This window comes from Oncorhynchus kisutch, linkage group LG5 (assembly GCF_002021735.2).
Source record: "Oncorhynchus kisutch isolate 150728-3 linkage group LG5, Okis_V2, whole genome shotgun sequence".
NCBI lineage: Eukaryota > Metazoa > Chordata > Actinopteri > Salmoniformes > Salmonidae > Oncorhynchus > Oncorhynchus kisutch.
In genome coordinates, this window is record NC_034178.2 from 51771231 (window position 1) to 51792475 (window position 21245).

Consider the following 21245-nt stretch of genomic DNA (forward strand, 5'->3'; position numbering starts at 1 on the left):
GTTTTAGGCTGGGTTTCTGTACAGCACTTTGTGACATCAGCTGATGTAAGAAGGACATTTTAAATACGATTGATTGACCTCAATCCTATAGAAAATTTGTGGGCAGGACTGAAAAAGCATGGTCGTGCAAGGAGGCCTACAAACCTGGCTCAGTTACACCAGCTCTGTCGGGAAGGAATGGGCCAAAATTCACCCAACTTATTGTGGGAAGCTTACCCGAAACGTTTGACCCAAGTTAGCCAATGCTACCAAATTCTAATTGCGTGTATGTAAACTTCTGACCCACTGGGAATGTGATGAAATAATTCTCTCTGCTATTATTCTGACATTTCACATTCTTCAAATAGTGGTGATCCTAACTGACCTAAGGCAGGGCATTTTTACTAGGATTAAATGTCAGGAATGGTGAAAAACTGAGTTTAAATGTACTTGTCTAAGGTGTATGTAAACTTCCGACTTCAACTGTATATAGACTTTTTCTATTGTACTATTGACTATGTTTATTCTATGTGTAACTCTGTGTTGTTTGTGACACACTGCTTTGCTTTATCTTGGCCAGGTCGCAGTTTTAAATGAGAACTTGTTCTCAACTAGCCTACCTGGTTAAATAAAGGTGAAATAAAAATAAAATATATAGAAATCAGTACTGACAGACTGTTGAAAGTGTGACCAAAGAATGGATTGAAGTCTGTCCGTTGCCTCTCGGAAAATTTTGGGCTGTTAATGAGAATTTGGATATGAATGTTTTTTTCTATAATTCCTCACATCGGAATACCCACAGAGAAAATAACGCCTATCCCATCAAATTGGAGAGACTCATTTTTGCCTGTGTGTGATATGCTTATCTAAACCACTGGGGGAGAGGGAGAACCTCTTTTCTGCCTTGCTTGTCTCCTGTTCATTATGATTATATTCAGAACACGATCAAAGTATGGTCCTATGTGTCATCCTGTTTCTGTTTAGTACTTAATAAGAACTGTGTTTCTGAGGTAATCTGCTTTCATTTGGTAGGGAGATGAGAAGTTCTCCCACATCTCTGTCACGCTGATCTCATTATTGTTGTTGCTTAGGTGATTGTTGTCAAGGTGAAATGTGGAACTGTTATATGAAGGCCAGTTTTAGAGTTATATCACATATCCTCCATAGTGTGTAGTGGTCTATTCTGTGTTGATATAGTCAGATGTTAGATTGAAATATTACAACAAGGAATATGATGCCTTGCTGCTCTTTGGATTTACAGTGGGGCAAAAAAGTATTTAGTCAGCCACCAATTGTGCAAGTTCTCCCACTTAAAAATATGAGAGGCCTGTAATTTTCATCATAGGTACACTTCAACTATGACAGACAAAATTAGAAAAAAAATACAGAAAATCACATTGTAGGAATTTTTTATGAATTTATTTGCAAATTATGGTGGAAAATAAGTATTTGGTCACCTACAAACAAGCAAGATTTCTGGCTCTCACAGACCTGTAACTTCTTCTTTAAGAGGCTCCTCTGTCCTCCACTCGTTACCTGTATTAATGGCACCTGTTTGAACTTGTTATCAGTATAAAAGACACCTGTCCACAACCTCAAATAGTCACACTCCAAACTCTACTATGGCCAAGACCAAAGAGCTGTCAAAGGACACCAGAAACAAAATTGTAGACCTGCACCAGGCTGGGAAGACTGAATCTGCAATAGGTAAGCAGCTTGGTTTGAGGAAATCAACTGTGGGAGCAATTAAAATCCCAGAACCACACGGGGGGACCTAGTGAATGACCTGCAGAGAGCTGGGACCAAAGTAACGAAGCCTACCATCAGTAACACACTACGCCGCCAGGGACTCAAATCCTGCAGTGCCAGACGTGTCCCCCTGCTTAAGCCAGTACATGTCTAGGCTCGTCTGAAGTTTGCTAGAGAGCATTTGGATGATCCAGAAGAAGATTGGGAGAATGTCATATGGTCAGGTGAAACCAAAAGATAACTTTTTGGTAAAAACTCGTCGTGTTTGGAGGACAAAGAATTCTGAATTGCATCCAAAGAACACCATACCTACTGTGAAGCATGGGGGTGGAAACGTCATGCTTTGGGGCTGTTTTTCTGCACAGGGACCAGGAAGACTGATCCGTGTAAAGGAAAGAATGAATGGGGCCATGTATAGTGAGATTTTGAGTGAAAACCTCCTTCCATCAGCAAGGGCATTGTCGATGAAACGTGGCTGGGTCTTTCAGCATGACAATGATCCCAAACACACCGCCCGGGCAAGGAGCAAGGAGTGGCGAAGGAGTGGCTTCGTAAGAAGCATTTCAAGGTCCTGGAGTGGCCTAGCCAGTCTCCAGATCTCAACCCCATAGAAAATCTTTGGAGGGAGTTGAAAGTCCGTGTTGCCCAGCAACAGCCCCAAAACATCACTGCTCTAGAGGAGATCTGCATGGAGGAATGGGCCAAAATACCAGCAACAGTGTGTGAAAACCTTGTGAAGACTTACAGAAAACGTTTGACCTCTGTCATTGCCAACAAAGGGTATATAACAAAGTATTGAGAAACTTCTGTTATTGACCAAATACTTATTTTCCACCATAATTTGCAAATAAATAAATTAAAAATCCTACAATGTGATTTTCTGGAATTTTTTTCTCATTTTGTCTGTCATAGTTGAAGTGTACCTATAATGAAAATTACAGGCCTCATCTTTTTTAAGTGGGAGACCTTGCACAATTGATGGCTGACTAAATACTTTTTTGCCCCATTGTATTAACCTAAACTGATATCTAATATCAATTGTAAAATAGACTATAGCCTGGAGCCTGAAAGCTCCTTGGAGCTCTTACTCTGTCCATTTTGGCCTTGTTGAAAGAAACCAAATCCCCTGCTGAGACTTTTATTTAACCTTTATTTAACTAGGCAAGTCAATTAACAAATTCTTATTTTACAATGATGGCCTACCCCTCCCCTAACCCAGACCACACTGGGCCAATTGTGCGCTGCCCTATGGGACTCCCTATCACAGGCGGTTGTTATACAGCCAGGGATCGAACCAGGGTCTGTAGTGACGCCTCTAGCACTGAGATGCAGTGCCTTAGACCGCTGCGCCACATTGGAGCTTAAAGATGATTATACAACAACTCTGAAGTTTCCATGAATTTGGCTTCAAAAGAACAGAGGCAGAGATCATCTTGTCTTTGATAAAGATGTTCAGTGACCTTGGTCATCATTTTTCTTCTTCTTTGAAGTGTATGACACTTGGCACCTCTTTCTCCCGCACCACTTCTCCATCTCTATCCCTTTCCATTCCTCTCTTTTTTTCACCTCTGTTTGTTTCCACCAACTCCCTCTCTCTCTTCTATTAGTATTTCACCCACTCCACAGTAGAGGGGATAGGAGAGAGAGAAGCCATCTGCTGCAGAAATATCAATACAGCATTTCATCTAAAATAAATTGCCTTGTAATTCACAGGAGGGCAAAGTGGCACATTCTATTACTGTAAATGGAAACTGTCCCCAACTCCCCCAACCCCCTTCTTCCCCATGCCTCCATTTTTCTGTATTCTACCGTCGCTTTCTTTGCCTCTCTTACCTGTGAGGGGAAACCTTTTCCCCTCACATGCAGAGTGAATGCCTCTTCCCCCGCCATCACCTTTCTTTGTGATGAATATTATAAGGAAACCTGATGCCGTCTCAATGCCGAAGCAATTTAATTACTCAGCGCTAGGATAGGAATGAAACGAGGCTGGCCCACTCCAGTAATGCCATTTTCTCTGTCTATTAGGAGGCAGGTTAAAGGAAATCAGGAGAGGTTGCAAATAATGACAATAGTCGATATGGTGCCGTTACTGACATTCTTCTTTCTCTGTTCTCTCCTGTTCCAGTTGCAGTTGGTGTCTGTCACCGAGCCCAGCACCGAGCCCAGCACCAAGCCCAGCACCGAGCCCAGCACAGAGCCCCTGATCATGGACAGTGACAAATTGCTGGTGTCCAAAAACCAGGGGGAACTCAAGGTGAGCAGCTAGCCCACACACAAACCTTAACCCCCAACTAAAACTTCACTGTGACCATAGAATTACAAATGGATATATATACACTGAGTATACCAAACATTAGGAACAAGAACATTTTCCTAATATTGAGTTGCACCCCCCAGAGGGATGCTGGCCCATGTTTGCTCCAATGCTTCCCACAGTTGGGTCAAGTTGGCTGGATGTCCTTTGGGTAGTGGACCATTCTTGATACACACAGAAAACAATCCATGTCTCAATTGTCTCAAGGCTTAAAAATCTTTCTTTAACGTGTCTGCTCCCCTTCCTCTACACTGATTTGAAGTGGATTTAACAAGTGACATCAATAAGGGATCATGGCTTTCACCTGGATTCACCTGGTCAGTTCTGGTCAGTTTTTAATGTTTTGTATACTCAGTGTATTTGTATATTTATAGGATCTCTGACTGTGACCCTTAACCCAGATCTCAAAGCCAATCGTAAACCCCATTCCACTATCGCATAGGATACTGTCACAATGTCAATCACCCCTCTGTGCCACCTTATGCAGCTCAGCAAAGTCATATTTGGTTTACCTCTGCTTCACCAGCTTTGAACCCCTGCTGTTAGTAATCACAATGTTGATTTTCATACTCATATGTTCCAAGGAGGTCACCCAAGTCCGGAATTCCCATTCCCAGTATCAATTGAACCACAAATCAATATAATTGAAAGGGGCTTGGCTTGCTCAATGTTCTAGCGCCACCATTCAATTTTCTGCTGTGAAAGTTCCACCTGTTTTTCCCCTACACTCACCTAAGTACCCCCAACGGCTCTCACCAAGCCCCTCTAATGTTCTCAAAATAGGCCGCTGTAATCACTGCCCGATGAGCAGCACTAGACTCCTGCTGACAAATGACTGAGAAACAAGTGGAGGAAAGGAAAGAGGGAGAACCAGTCATTTCAACACTGAGGGAAACTGATTGGTTTTTCATTGTCAGGCAGGGACAGAGGTGTCAAATTGAATTTATATTTTTGTTTCCCTCTGAACAAACACTCAACCTATGCACTCCTTTCTTTCTCTCCCTTTATTTTCATCAGACATCCTTGGTTTCTCTCTGGCCCCAAGTCTCAAAGCAACCTAGCCATCATCCCAGAGTCTTCAGATTGCATTTTGTATACCCTTCATATATCCCTAGGGTGTTACACAATAATGTAGTGAGGTGAAGATTTTGGGTCAATTTATATTTAATGCAATATCCCTTTAGTGAACCCATTAACACAAACCTGTGAAGTCCACTGTTGAAATGCTGCTTTAGAATATAAAGGCTCTCACAGGGATAATGGGAGCTGAAAAGGTGTTATTTAGCTTTATCTCAATCCAAATGCTATATCTTCTCTCCAGAGCTTTGGATAACCAGGTAATGTAATGCAGAAGCCCCTTGTTTCGGAGGTCTTAATGAACCATGGTTAGAGTAGATACATGTATTGACTGACTGAATACAGTTACATCCTCAGCTAAGCTCTGCACTGCTCCCAACTCCCCCTAGCTCCACTGATCCAGGTGCAGCTCCCATGCAGATTGTATATACAGTGCCCTGAAAAAGTGTTTGTCCCCTTTCTGATTTTCTTTTTTCCATATATATATTTTTGACACGGAATGTTATCAGATCTTCAACCAAAATCTAATATTAGATCAAGGGAACCTGAGTGATCAAATAACACAAAAATGTGATACATTTGTTTATTAAATAAATGAAAAAAGTATACAACACCCAATGTGATAAAGTAATCTTCTGTTCTCTATCCATGGAATTAGTCATCTGCGCCATGTTTTTTTTACCAATACCATTTCAAAGGAAACAAGCACTCATTAAGATCCGGTGTGGCCAATTAGTGGGCACAGCCAACACACTTAACAAGAGAGGATGGAGAGGTTTGTTGATGCTGAGAATGTATATGTTTTTAAATAACATTCTTAGAACATTCTCTGAACGTTAAAGTTTTTCTTGTGGTTTTTATGGAACATTTTCTTAACTTTATCGAAGTACTGAAATTCCCACAGAAAAACTTTGTTTGTGTTAACATTCTTGGAACAATTTGATAACATTCCCAATGCCAAACCAGTTAGAGAATGTTCATAGAGCATTGCCAAAATGTGAATGAAATGTAACCATGTTTTTAGGACTTGTTCTGTTAAAGTAATGAAATAACAAGAAAAACGTTTTTATTGTTTTATGGTCAAGTTCATTAAATGTGCTGAGAAAGTGGCTTTGGAACAATCTTGCACCATTCCCAGAAAGTTGTGCGAAGGTTGTATATAGAGTAACCATATGACAACCACACTTTCACCAAGCTCTAAGAAACAAATGGTTCTCTGAATGTTATGTGCTAGCTGGGTGGCTACTCGCACTCAGAGTGGAGACAGCCAAGCAGTTAATGGAAGAATTTATTTCTGATTTCTGCACAGGATGGGAGCAATTTTTATCAGGCGGGACTGTAAAGTTCTGTGGTTAGGGAACTGTTGCGGGATTAGGATAGTACGGCGGGGGAAATAATTCACTCCTGTGTCGACCTCTAATTGCCACTTTTCAGGAAGAGGTAATGAGGCGGGCGGAAGAGAGCAGAATACATTTTCTCACTGATTACAGAATTAATTGCATCTTTAATTAAAGATAAAGACAGCTTCCTAAGGTTGGCAGGCCATGTGTAAACAAAGTAGCTTCAGTCGCCTCTCCAGTCGCCTCTCCAGTCTTCTCTCCTTCCCAATCTGTCATTAATTTATTCCTCCCCCTGTCAGGACTAGGGTGCTCAGAATTCTCAGGATGTCCTCTGTTGCTGTGACATAGTCATTGGTGACTTGGACTGTTAACTTGAAACAAGTACATTCACTTGAAACATGAGTTGCAGGCCCTCTGTAAGTCATTACTTATCCAAGAAAAAACTGAGTAAAAAGGAATCTCCACAATCGAGTGTCTGCATGAAATCAATGCATATAACTCCTGGTGCACCGTGCATGCAATGTGTTAGATGTTGGAGGCATTGTGCACATCTTCAGATAGCAGTCGTACTGTACTTAACTTGAAGTGTTGTTCTTAGTTTGTTGTTTGATGAAGATGTAACAAAGTTCCATCCTGATGTCCTTGTTTATGCAGAGCAATGGGAACCGCACACAGAACGGGTCAGCCGCATCGGCCCGGGCCCCTGCCACCTCCATGGAGGCCCTGTCTCCGTTTTTCAAGAAGAAAGCACACATCCTAGAGGTCCTGCGGAAGCTGGAGGAGTCAGACCCACTCAAGTTCCACCCCTCCTCCTGCCTGTCCCCCCACCATGACCTAGGCCAGGCGCCGGTCTCCATGGAGAGAGACCAGATATCCCTGATGTCCTCTGAGGCATTACCTGCCCCACAGCGCCCGGTGGCACAACCATCGTCACGCTGCCACCACTCCAGCTCTGACTCGGACATTCAAGATTATGCCAATGGAGAAGGGGCTCTCCAGAAGGACCATGCCCAGCTTCAGCAACAACAACACGGGAGATGTCAGTCCTGCCACATACTCTCCCAGAAGAGCAGCCTGGACAGCCTGCTGAAGTGTGCCCAGGGCCACGGTGCCTCACACCAGGCCAGAGTGGAGATCCTTAACAGGCAGGCCAGTGCAGAGGACCAGGGGGCATCGGCACAGAGCACAACCCCTCCCCAAGCAGCGGCTTTTTCCCATCTCCTCTCTGCTGACAGCACAAACCAGTGCTACATGCGCAAAACAGCTTTGGACTTTCTAGAGCGCACTCCAGAAGGTCTGGGTACTTCTGATCCTTTCCTCTCCTTGCTAATCCAAGCCAACTTCAACGGGATGCTAGGGCAGGAGCCCAGGAAGTTACAAAAACACACAGACAAGCATCCATCCGGCAAACCGCCGCCTCAGGCAGAGGTACAGCCCTCTCACGGTGAGGATATAAAGCACATAAAGGCTGTCATGGCAACGTCGCAGAGCCAGAACGAGGACAGTCTGGAAAAGTGCTGCTACCTGGAAGTAGAGGCAGCGGCACACAATGTGAACAACCGCCTGCACTCTTCTACCTCACACACAGACCATGTTGAGACGGAACCAGGATATCCCAAGGAGCAGGAAGTGAGTGATCAGATCTGCAACGGGCTCTACTTCTCCAATGAAACGTCTGTCTCCAAGAAGGTGGCGGTGGAATCTTACTCTCCAGCCCCAGTGCCTGACAGGAACAGCTCAGCTCAGGTCCTGAATCCCTCTGGGAAGAGCAAGCTTGCACTCAGCTCCACCTCTCCCTCTTCAGGTCTGAGTGAAGTCAAGCCCTCCCCTATCTCCTCCCCGTCCCGGCTGCTCAAGTTCCTGAAGATCCCTCCGGGGATCAACCAGGCACAACCAGGCAACCCCCTCCGTTTAAGTCCCCAGCTCACCCGCAGCTCCAAGATCCCCTGCAGGAACAACAACAACTATGAGGTGTACCACTCTCCCGTCCTGACCCGCAAAGCCACCACCACAGAGAGGGAGAAGCAGCCATCCTCATCCTCCTCCAAAACAGACTCCTACCCTGCCACACATTCCGCCCCCACCTCCCCACCCAAATCAGAGGACATTGTGGACACCCCTCCCATGGCCAAGGAGATTGTTTTCAGCAGCCACTTTGCGCCCAAACCCAGCGACAGCACAAAGGCACCCCCCTCCTCTCATGCACAAAGGGGCTCTCAGAAGGTACCCCAATATGAGAATGTCTGCCCCTCAGATGGGACGCCTCAGTTCCTGGAGGGTCTTAAGAAGTCCCAGTACCCCCAACACGAGGGTCCTGTAGAGAAGCATTGTCAGCAAGATGAGAGCCTCCTCAGCCCCCCGTCTTCACAGCACCCTGACTCGTCCCCAGGGACGGCTGACCAGGACTTCTCTGACCAGGACACTGACTCAGAAAGCCCCATCTGGCACAAGCCAAATCAACACTTCAGCCTCCCCTCCTCGTCCTCCTCCGCCGCCAGTAAAGCACAAAGTAGTCACCCCAGGTACTCCAGCATGAGGGACAGGCACCAGGAGCACCGTGCAGCTCCAGAGCCCAGCCAACAGAACTGTGAACCTGCCCAGCCAACTCAGTCTTCAGCCAGGCGAGGTGACCCCAAGAGACTGGTGCAGGGCAAGACTTCCCAGAGTGAGTCCAGTCACTACCCCTTCAAAGAGCGCCTGGCTGCTTTGGGGAAACTGAAGAGCACAGAAGATCTGCCAGTAGGTGCACAGTCTGTGGACCAGAAGGATGTACAAAGTAACCTAGGCAAACCCCCCACCAATGTTGAGAAAAGCAAGACCGCTGAAAGGCAAGGTGAGCGAACTGGAGCAGAGCAGCACAGAAATCAGAATTCCACTGATTCCCTGGATGGGAAGCCCTACCCCAAAACCAGCCTCGGCAGTCACACTAGGGGGATAGGTCCAATACATGAATCGGGCACCAAATCCTCAGCCACCCCATCAATGATACCCAAGGGAGAGCAAGAGACACCGTTTTCTCCCAGGATATATGTAGCAAAAGCAGAGGGTCCAAAGATCAAGATGGGCACATCATCCTCCAACGCAGAGAATCCTCCAGTGGTGCGGAGCTATGGGAAATGCCCCATCACCCAGAGCCACCACAGTAAAACTGCCCCCAGCCCACAAAACAGCCCCACTAAAGTCCCGTCAAAGTCCCCTTCAAAGGTAGGTCAAGCTTCCTCTTATCCCAGAGGGGTCAAACCCATTCCTGAGGACCGTGCCCTGGCTCAGAGAAACCCACTTCGGCCAGAGGACAAAACCAAGCTCCCGGCCGGCAAGAAGAAGACCTTTGGCCATGCAGAGAGCTTCCCGCCTCCCCCTCTGCCACCACGGCCGTCTACTGAAGCCATCGCAAAAGAGGACAAAAAGCCGTACTCGTCTGGCCCACCCGTGCTCCAGTCTGCCATTGAGCAGAAGGTAATGCGTGGCATTGAGGAAAACATGCTGAAGCTGCAGGAGCAGGACCAGGGCCAGGTGTCCGAGCCAAAGCAGAAGGCCTCCAATGGCATCGCCAACTGGTTCGGCCTGAGGAAGAGCAAGCTCCCCGCCCTCAACCGCAAACCGGAAGTGTCCAAGTTCAAGATCAACATGTCCTCATCTCTTTCGTCATCGTCTGCCTCTGGCGGAGGGGCTAAGGACCCTAAGACAGGTGGTCCCCAGAAGGTGGTGGAGAGCCTGAACATCTCCAAGCTGATGGAGAAGGCAGAGGACCTGCGGAAGGCGCTGGAAGAGGAGCGGGCATATGTGAACAGGGTCGAGATGGACCGCTCTGGCAGAGGCCACTCATGTGAGGTGGTGATGGACCAGGCCCAAGGCCAACTGTCACTCATGTGCAGAGGATTGACCGCAGAGAACTTCATGCAGCAGCTCCTCAACAGGTAATAATGATATGTATTCCTAAATAACCTGATCATTTACCTGAGAATGAATGTCATAGTAGGGCAAAAAAGTATTTAGTCAGCCACCAATTGTGCAAGTTCTCCCACTTAAAAAGATGAGGCCTGTAATTTTCATCATAGGTACACTTCAACTATGACAGACAAAATTAGAAAAAAAATACAGAAAATCACATTGTAGGATTTGTAATGAATTTATTTGCAAATTATGGTGGAAAATAAGTATTTGGTCACCTACAAACAAGCAAGATTTCTGGCTCTCACAGACCTGTAACTTCTTCTTTAAGAGGCTCCTCTGTCCTCCACTCGTTACCTGTATTAATTAATGGCACCTGTTTGAACTTGTTATCAGTATAAAAGACACCTGTCCACAACCTCAAACAGTCACACTCCAAACTTTACTATGAATGGGGCCATGTATCGTGAGATTTTGAGTGAAAACCTCCCATCAGCAAGGGCATTGAAGATGAAACATGGCTGGGTCTTTCAGCATGACAATGATCCCAAACACACCGCCCGGAAAATGAAGGAGTGGCTTCGTAAGAAGCATTTCAAGGTCCTGGAGTGGCCTAGCCAGTCTCCAGATCTCAACCCCATAGAAAATCTTTGGAGGGAGTTGAAAGTCCGTGTTGCCCAGCAACAGCCCCAAAACATCACTGCTCTAGAGGAGATCTGCATGGAGGAATGGGCTAAAATACCAGCAACAGTGTGTGAAGACTTACAGAAAACGTTTGACTTCTGTCATTGCCAACAAAGGGTATATTATAAAGTATTGAGAAACTTTTGTTATTGACCAAATACTTATATTCCACCATCATTTGCAAATAAATTCATGAAAAATCCTATAATGTGATTTTCTGGAGAAAATAAATTCTCGTTTTGTCTGTCATAGTTGAAATGTACCTATAATGAAAAGTGGAAGAACTTGCACAATTGGTGGCTGACTAAATACTTTTTTGCCCCATTGTACATCCAAACCCTGTCTAGGATATATTGGACTGGGGCTGTCAGTGTACTACATTTGTGATCATAAGATGATTATAAAACTTGGCCAGAGGGTAAACTCTTTCTCTTATGATTTATATCTGATCAAATTGGATTTGTAAATGGAGTTTAAGTCGAAAGATAGTTCCCCTATGAGTTTGTTGTAACGTCTTCCTCCTTAAGTCCCTCGACGTCTTGTTCTGGAAACAGGGTGGACGAGAGGGGAGCTATACCTACCACCTTTGGAATGACACACAGACGCCTCTCCTTTGACTCTAAGAGGTCGCGGCCCAACTTCAGTCACCAGAGGAACGGGATCAGCCACACCAAGAGCAGGGACGAGATAGCCCAGGTAAACTATTTTCTCTCTGTCGTATTCCTCTGATACACTATAGAAAGATTAATAAACTACACATGTAGTGTCAGTGATATATATGATTGTCATTAACCCTTGCTGTTTCAGGGTTCGGTTATGATCGGCAAGGATGAGGTCACATCAGAAGACAGCTTGGCAGAGTCCATTAGTTCTCAGCATTTTACAGGTAGCATGATGCTGAGTCATAATAATGCCAGTCGTCTATTTTCCTTGAGTAGCTCTGACTCTAGTCTTACTTGATTGTTCCTTCCTCACTGTTTAGGTTCTGGGGCCTCCATGCGCACCCTCGACAGTGGCATTGGCACGTTCCCCATGCCAGACTACGCCAGTAGCATGGCAGGGAAGAGCATCCCTAAGGGGAAGCCACAGGGAGAGCAAGGTTTTTCTTGCTCCCAGGGTATGCATGGGGCCATGATGAAGGTTCCGCGTAAGGCCCATACACTGGAGAGAGAGCTGTCATCTCTGGATGAAGTCAACCCGTTTGTCCTGTATGGCTCAGGGCTGGAGGGAAAAGGTACCAACATGCACCTGTCCAGTACAATCCACGAGGGTAAGCTTAGACTTTGTATTACCATAGGACTTGTTGTGTTCCCATGTAGACCATTTCAATGCTGACATTTTACACACAAAAAAAAAATGTCAAAAGTTCATATTTTATCAGTTGTGTTAATATAATGATAAATCCTGCAAAACAAATATTTTGTGGCTCATTAAAACTGAACCAACTATACACACAAGTTTACCTGAGGTACACTCTTTTTTTTCCATTTTGAATTTAATTTGCTCTTATGCAGATATAGATGCCTATGGAGCTCATATGCAAAATCCCCTCACCAAGAACTGGACCTTTCCCAATCTGAAAGGCTCTGCGAGAGCCACTGATGTTTACCTGGATGTGCAGGGAGACCTGGGGACCCCATCCAGAAGGGTGAGTCAGAGTCATTCCATTCTAATGAGAAATTTCGAAGAAGACCACATCCATTTACTCTGTGCTGACATGTTACATCTTATTAATCTACGTTCAAATGATGAAAGCGCCGCTCTTTATTCATATTTTAAGAGATAAGGCTGATAGAAAGATAGCTGGGGCCTTGAACACTGTCGCCTATCAGTTGTCATCCCTTGTCAGCACCAGAGTCCCATTAGCATTGTGAGTGAGAGCTCATCCTGCCTTTTCTCGGGTATGGGGGCGTTGCTGTGAAAACGAGAGGGTGAAGGGGTTTTGACTAACTTGTTTTTGACTCTCTCCCTTTGAATGGGCTGCTTTAATGGCAGACTGGAACTGAAATGCACAGAAAGTCCACAGCTTTTAATGCCAAGTTTTCCCTTTTTTGAGAAGTTTGAGGGGAAAGAGTGCACAAAGAAATATGAGTGCAAAGTGCAATTTAACAGCAGTGTTTCCATCAAACTGGCTTGTTACGAATGAAGAGCTGTGCGTAATGACGTAGTGCACATAAGTTTAACTCGAATAACTTTTAATTCACTGAATAAAAAAAATATAGAAGTTATGTTTCCATCCCATTTGGCATAAAAAGTCAAATGTGCCCACTTGGCACAGGTACTCTAGCAAACAGCTCATTGATGCAGTGTAGAGGGTACATGATGAGATTATGAATAAACAGCAAATGTGCCCACTTTTAATTTGTCAATTAGCAGCTAAGCACCGATCATCATCATGTCACCAGCATACAAATTAACCCTTTACAGTGGCATATTTGGGCACTAATAGGCACCTAAATTGTAATGGAGTGCCTGTACAGTAACATGCTATACATGACATCAGAACTCTGGCTCTGCACTTCACAGCGCTGTATGGGTTTTTCCTGGCAGCCGTTGTGAACTTGAGCACCGCACGTGACATACAAGTTGCCCCCATCCCTCCCGGGAATTGGGCAACTTTTGCAACAACAAAAAAACATGTCTGTGTGCGGGAAATGTTAATTAAGATGACTCAATGTATTTTGAAAGATGCATACAAGCAAGCCAAAGTGCACATTTCCAAATCATAAAACTCCTATACATATACAGTGTCAAATGTTTATGATCACTATGTATGATGTACAGTTACAAGATGACATGGCGTCATACCTTGGGTTGTTCTGAACAGAATGAGCTAATGTTTGTTTATTCTTGAAGAGAATCTTCTGCAGCACATGAACCTGAATGCACTCATGACTCCTTTCTATACCCACCAACATTACCATCTGTTTCTCTGAACTGCCTTGTGAAGCCGAACACTGTAAGATCATGTTTTCTAACTTCGCTAGTCATGTTGGAAATAGAACAAGCTTTCGAATCATTCTCACCTGACCCAGATTGCTATTTATAATGGGCTGTTTCTGGATTGCATAAACAACAACAGTAATTGTGTGATGGCGGGGATGCAGTGTTGTCTTCAAAATGAAGTGTGCTCTAGATCCTTAACAGCACAACTAGGAGAGCTATAAAAAAAAAGTGTTTAAATTATTTTTTTAAATACCTTATAGTTGAAGACTTCTTTGAGTCATTAAAGTGCATTGAAATTGCACACTTTGGAGAGGTTAGTCCTCTCACTCAAACCCTTGACATTTGTCGTCTTATGTTGGACCTAACCCACATTTTCCAGGAATAGTCTTATCATGCTACTGAAAGTGTCCAGAGTATTTATAAACAAATGTGGCAAAGTACAGTAAATGTCAAAGTAATATAAAATCAATAATGTAATGTTTGGATTCAGTCTTGTCAAGTGAACTGTTGTATTCTTACCTTTGATCTAATAATTTTCCCATTATCTCCAAACTATCCCTTTCAATTGCTAACATGGTTATGCATTTCATATTTCTTCTATAAGAAACATTTCAATTTAGCCCTATCCATATAGACCAATTCTAACGAGTGTAAAGGGTAAAGACCTTCAATATTTATTAGAAAGGAGAATCAAACTTATCGCGTGCACATTCACCACCCTGTGAAATTCATCAGAACTCATTTAATCCGTAGCCTAATAAACTGTGCATGCTTTTCCATGTTGTAGTGAGTTGAATGGAAGCATGGTTACTGACTGTCGTTGAAATTACCACCAGGGACACCTGAAGTCAATATTAAATGAATCATTCTTTATTATCAGAAAGCTGGAGAGGTTCCAACAAACTTAATGCACCAAGTAGTACTTGTCTGTCAAATGCTCCCCTGGGGCAGTCCCGTTAGTTCTCTTATACTGCTTACACAGACAAGTTATATTTGCATGATTTAGCTTATTTATCATTCATAATTTATTATTCATTAACATTTGGTTCATGCATGTGACCAACCAATGCCCCAATACGAGGCTTCTTCTCTCCAAGCTGAGGCCTTGAAACTGGGACACCCATTTTGGTTCTCAAAACAATGTTCTGGGCATACTGCCAAATTGCATTATACTAGTAGTGAGGATTTCTCCCAGGCATGATCAATCAATCACTTGCATGAACCCAGTCAAATGCAACGGTGCACATGTTGCCCTAGAACCTGTTAAATCTCACCTTGTCCTAAAATAACTAACTATAGCATCATTCTGTCCCCCTGTCCCTCCCTACCATCCATATCCTCCCCTGTTCCCCTCCACCCTCCCCCTTCTTCATGTGCCCACCTTTCCTCTCCCCCAAGAGTTTGAAACAGTGTTCCCCCCAGCGCCCCCTGGCCACTGACCAAGGCAGCCTCCCCCTTCCACTCCAGACAGGGCTCAGCCAGCGGGGTATGGGGCGGACGCCCAGCGCCTCGGAGGTGGGGAAGGACGGAGGGCTGGACCTGGTGAAGGAGAGACCAGAGGACCTCCTGTCCCTGAGAGAGACGCCTGAATCCCTCAGTGACTCCCTCTACGACAGCCTGTCCTCCTGTGGCAGCCAGGGCTAGGACCCAGGGACAGATGGGGGAACAGAGGGAGAGATGGACCAACCGACACCCTTTAAACCACGGCTAATGATGCACATCCATCCCTCCTTGTAATGGTGGCCCAGCCCATAAGGCAGACCAAGTTGAAGTACCTCCTTCCCTCTTCCACACACACAGCTCTCTCTGCTGACCCTGTCTACTTTGCTGAGATTTGGTTAGTACTGATGGAAAAATCACCCTCAGGTTGACTGATGTTCACACACACATCATTTGTGGAACTAGACTGAGAATTGGGCGCTATTGTTCTCCAAGCAACAAGCATCTGATGACAGACCAGCTCAACTCAAATGTGTACACACACCGACGAGATGCATGGGAAAATAACACGTTCAAGACAGCCACACGATCACCATGGTCTGGATAATCTGAAGAATTGTTGTTAAATAATTTAACCAGGCTCCTGAGGTCGGCCCCAAGAAGTGGCTGGTATCAGGGGTTTTTCAAGTCTGTCCTGGATGTGGACATGTTTCAGTCTAGGAAAATTGGGCAGACATTAATGCCAGAAAACAACCACATTTTACTGCCCAATAAATATGTCGCAGTGTGGGGATCGACTACAATAAACTTCCCTGTTTTCAGTTGTGTTTTTTTTTGTTTTTTTGTTACATGTTATGTATCATGTAATTTTAAGTTAAATAAAAAAGTGTGGGTATGAATGGAAGGATGTGTATGTGAGTGAGACTTAATGCAGGGTCTCCACACTAGCTATGACTATGTCAAGCTAGAGCTTCTGACCGGGGGAAAGAAGTTCACACTTTCTCTGAAGCTGCCATATAGTGTACTGTTTCACAACCTACTGTAACACATAGTGGCAGATCATGACAACAGCCATTATATTACACTTATGACCAGACATTACCTAGTAGTGTATGTGTTATGGACAATGAAATGCGAAGGATCTCAACCAAGAGTCAAATGTTTTACATGTGTTTGATCCATTGTCAGACTGTTTTACGTAGTGAAACATTTGTCAGGAATAATGCCATTATAACAGCATTATATAGGCAGCCTGTGAATGCGCCATTAACAATGAAGTTCTAAACTGAGCTGCTATTTAATACTCAAAATAGTTTGACAAGCTAAAAGAGTAAATAAGTAACACGATCCATCCACCTTTTATATACTATAAACTGAGTTGGCATACATGAGCCAGGATTCAATTTAAGACGAGTTAAAAAACAGCGTACTTTAACAGACTTTTTAACGGTAATTTGTGCTTAACCTGACATGCACAGTGTTTCCAATCGGCTTTTTAGTCCACTGCTCTATAACGCACCCTGCCAAAAATCGCGTTTGGCACAGGTTCCATATTTATCCTGCCAGAAACGATTGAACCGATAACTCTACTTTGTCTAAAATGCTCCACTAAAGCAAAAAGATGGATGTAGGCCTTCCTTGTGAAGAAGTAACGATCCAGCCCCAATGAACAGAGTAGTTGCTTACTTCTGCAATATGGGCCAATGTTTGGCTTTAACAGGCACAGACAGATACGCATTCAATCCATTTACTGTTGTACAATTAAGAAAGACAAAATGTCTGTGCTATAGGAATGTTAGACATGGATCATTGTACGATCACCATTGCTGTACTGCAGATGCTACACCATGATGTACACACAAGTGTTTTGGCAGGCTTACAGATATGTTGCAGGAGGAAGAGTATGGTTTCTAAACACATTTAGCATTCGTAAGAATCAGAGGTTATCCTAATGGAGAAGTGCTGTATTTAAATGTATTTCCTAAAGTGCACTACTCTGGTTAAAAGTAGAGCGCTATATAGGAAATGTGGTTCCATTTGGAATGCACCCCTTGTTTAAACAGCCACTTCAGAACAGCACCAAGAGACACTAAGAAGGACATGGACTCCTCCCTCCCTCCCAGCCCATGTACTTGATTATGTCCTCATAAGTAGTTCCATCCGCTTCATAACTCCCCATAAACTTCTTCAGGGATAAGACATCCTTGTGCTTCCAAACTCTGCTTTCAGAAGCATGTGATCTTTCCAAACTGACATGGATTTGACTTTTCTCGAGTTCACATTTTTTCATAATCCCACTTTGAACATTGCTTGTCCTTCAGCCCCCCCCTTGGAGTTAACATAACTACTGTGTTATACCATGGAAATGGAGATCTGACTGTTACTGTATATACACTTCTCTGTGAGAACAGATAGATTTGAGTTGAGGTTGTCTTCCAGGATATGTGCTGCCGGTCCACCCTTTCAACCCCATCTGAATCATGGCTAAAGGAAAACAAGTGTGTGACATGAAGCCCATTCTCTTTTACAATCATCTCATAATGCAAATGTTTCCATGGGACATATTTAACACAATCATTTTGTCTTGGATCACTGTGTTCTATGTTGCGACCAAACCATATACAACTAAATAATAACTAACCAACTACAGTACTTCATATGGTAGCATTTTTCATTCCACCAGATTCCATTGGAAGTAACTGGGAGATCCATAGGTAGCTACATGTTAACACCATGGTAACACACGTCATCTATCTGCAGGGAAGACTTTATGGACCCCCTCTCTGTCATTCAAACATGGGTCTTAGCAACACCATACACCTTAACTATGGCAATGCTGACCAGGATGGAGTTGCATAGAGGTGAAATCTTTACTTAAATTGAGTCCATAAAGCAAACATATTATCTCACTTCATTCAAAGAGGTTGTTGCAGCTCTATCTATTTGTTGTATTTATTTATTTATTTTTGAGAGCAAATCATAATCGATGAACTTTTTGTTATTGTTGATGTCGTTGACATTGTTGTTATAGACGTTTTTATTCTGATAACGATTTATTTTTGTACTATAGTCTTATTTAATTAAAGTAATTTTTTTCCATGAGAGGTCTGTGTTTGATGTTCTGTTTTCTGGGGTATTCTCATGTTATTACTCTGATTTGGTAAATAGTATTTCAAGTGATGTGTATATACCATTTCCACTTAAATAAAGCTTAATAAAGCTTCAACTTAAAATAGATTACGGTTTATGGCTTTATGGCTTTATATCAAGATTGTAAAAACAAAATTATGATTGTTAATTTATGGCTCTAAACAAATGCAAGAACCCAACCAATACAAATCTGAGCTCGCTTGCCATTCTTAATTTATTCATTCAAGGCTCTTGATTGAACACCTCTTTCTAAAAGCTCGCAATAACCATGAAACATCAGAGCATGCTATGATTTTGAAACAAACAAGACTCTCTTGCTGTTTCAGTACTCTGCAAATGCAATACTCTGGATTAGAGTTAGGGTTATGCCAAATTAGGGTTGAGGCAAGAATTTGTGTTAAACCAGGTTGTGGACATGAAGCTAGGGTTGTGTTGAACCGGGTGTAGAAATGAAGCTAGGGTTTCTTTCAGAGGGAGGGTATATTACTGGAAATTTTACCAGTAAACTACCATAATTTGTATTTTTACTTTTTATTGTATTTTATCAGATGACATTAGTGGTATTTTTGGGTACTTCAGATCACAGGTGTCTAATGTGTGGCCTTATCCTATGTAAAATATGTCAAATATATTAAATAATCAAATAAGATTTTACATTATCCTAATTACAAACCATCAACTTGGTGAATACCAGTGGTGTTTTAATGAGAGTTTCAGAATTAAATGTCCTTGATATACTATTATATACTATTATATATTTATATTTAATCACTTTTTACACAGTTATTTATTAGGACTGTCAATATCTTTATAAATGTTTTAGCTCCAAACTAGTGGCAATTGTAAAAAAAAAATATATATAATAATAAAGGAAATCGTTGGAATAGTTGCAGAGTTAATAGAAAAGAATGCCATTGTTGATTTAGATGCTTTTTTTCATTAATTAAGCTATTTCTCTTGAACCATATGGTCTATCCACCAGACACTCATGGACAATATGGACACATAAATTATTCAAGTATAAATTACCTAAATTACAAGCAATTAGGAATGCAAAAAATGTTATTTGTTACCAAATTTACAGAATATTTGATACATTTGGTCAATTACTGGTAGCGTTGCAACCCAATTTAGGTGTAAACTGGGATGTGGACATGAAGCTAAGGGAGTGAATGTTATTTATAAGGGTTACATGGACAAAATCAGACCTCTCTGAAAATAAAATGGATGGCCCTCCCTTCAACATAATATATTTGACCCAGCGCTGTAGGAGCTGTATCTACTACACTTTGTTTCGGGACAAACTGGATCACACAGAGTTCCAATGCGGCAATTGTTCGCTTGCCGAGGATTAAAGGCTTGTGGTGGCTTCCTTGATCACGCAGGTTGCCAGCCTCCATAGACAGTGGAAGCCAAAGACAGAGGCCTCCCGCAAAGCAGTCTACACTCCCAACGAGAGGCCCGGAGCGGATACAAACGACTAATAGTTTCGCCGCCCTGGAGCCTGATCTTCCTGCACCTTTGTCGCTGCTTGTACATGTGTCTGCGACCGCTGTGCCAACTCATACTCCTTCCCCTATGATTTTGAAGTCTACGTCGGCAACCTTCCATTCCTGCTCTGGGTTGAGCGGGGCATCTCCATCTGTCGGAGGCACCATCCTGTGAAGAGTGGGAGTGGGCGGATTTCCTCGTCCTTCTCGCCTGCTGTGATTTTGGGCAGCTCCATGGTAAGAAATGTGACTGTTCCTGGTGCAAAAACAATGTCCTATCCCGGAGCTGGAGTAAATTACATTACTATGCTGCTCCCGAATGTACTGCGCCAGGACATAGACTATGATAGAATCAATGTCCATGTGAGTTTTAATGACATTATGAAGGGCAGCTCTGAACAGTTGAAACTGGATTTCAAAGAGCTGATTGACTCTCTGCTAGACACTAATAAAAGACCTGTCATATCTGGCCCTGTGTCCTCTCTGAATCATGGCATTGAATGCTTTAGCAGGATTCTTTCTCTTCACAACTGGCTACGTGATTATTGCAGCTAAATGGGTGTAACATTTGTTGACAATTTCTATACCTTTTGGAAACAAAACACATTTTATAAGATGGGATCCACCCAAATCACTTGGGTTCCGGGGCCCTTTCACAATATTAAGGCTGTGTTGAGACAATGACTTATCAATGACCCCAGCTCAGTTAATCCCTACCATTGTGTCGCTGAGTCATCATAATGCTTTAGCAAATGTACATTATACCAGGGGCATTGGTAGACGCAATGTAAGTAACCTAATGTATGTCCCTCTAACTGCCCTTAATGCCTCTGCTGATCCTACAGCTATTGTATGCAACAATCATGTGCCTATGAACCAGATTCATGCTGTTAGCACTGAGGCGGTGTGCCCTAGTAGGAAGTCAACTGTGTGCAGCTCACCCTGCACTGTGGGAAGCTGCTATAGACCAAGTGCTAACAGTCAGTATCTGGATAACGTGTGAAATGCTTGATAATGTATGTGATATCAACAGAGGTATGTTTTCTGGGTGATTTAAATATTGACTGGCTTTCATCAAGCTGCCCACTCAAGAAAAAGCTTCAAACAGTAAACGGTGCCTGCAACCTGGTTCAGGTTATCAGTCAACGTACCAGGGTAGTTAAACAGCACAGGGGTGAAATATTC

The 21245-nt window shown here is 43.4% G+C and overlaps 1 protein-coding gene across 11 annotated transcripts in view; it reads left to right on the forward strand.

Moving 5' to 3' along the window:
* The window catches only part of LOC109891203 (nck-associated protein 5-like), a 102813-nt gene extending 84289 nt beyond the window's left edge, over window positions 1–18524 (forward strand). For 10 of the 11 annotated variants that reach the window (XM_031825327.1, XM_031825330.1, XM_031825329.1 and 7 more), the window contains 7 exons: window positions 3854–3982; window positions 7114–10376; window positions 11562–11730; window positions 11842–11920; window positions 12017–12304; window positions 12549–12682; window positions 15379–18524. In XM_031825327.1, coding sequence (XP_031681187.1) covers window positions 3854–3982; window positions 7114–10376; window positions 11562–11730; window positions 11842–11920; window positions 12017–12304; window positions 12549–12682; window positions 15379–15624 — 4308 coding nt within the window. In that variant the 3' untranslated portion in view covers window positions 15625–18524. The remainder of the gene's footprint in view (window positions 1–3853; window positions 3983–7113; window positions 10377–11561; window positions 11731–11841; window positions 11921–12016; window positions 12305–12548; window positions 12683–15378) is intronic. The other variant, XM_031825328.1, reaches the window with a different exon arrangement.
* Window positions 18525–21245: the final 2721 nt, after the last annotated feature.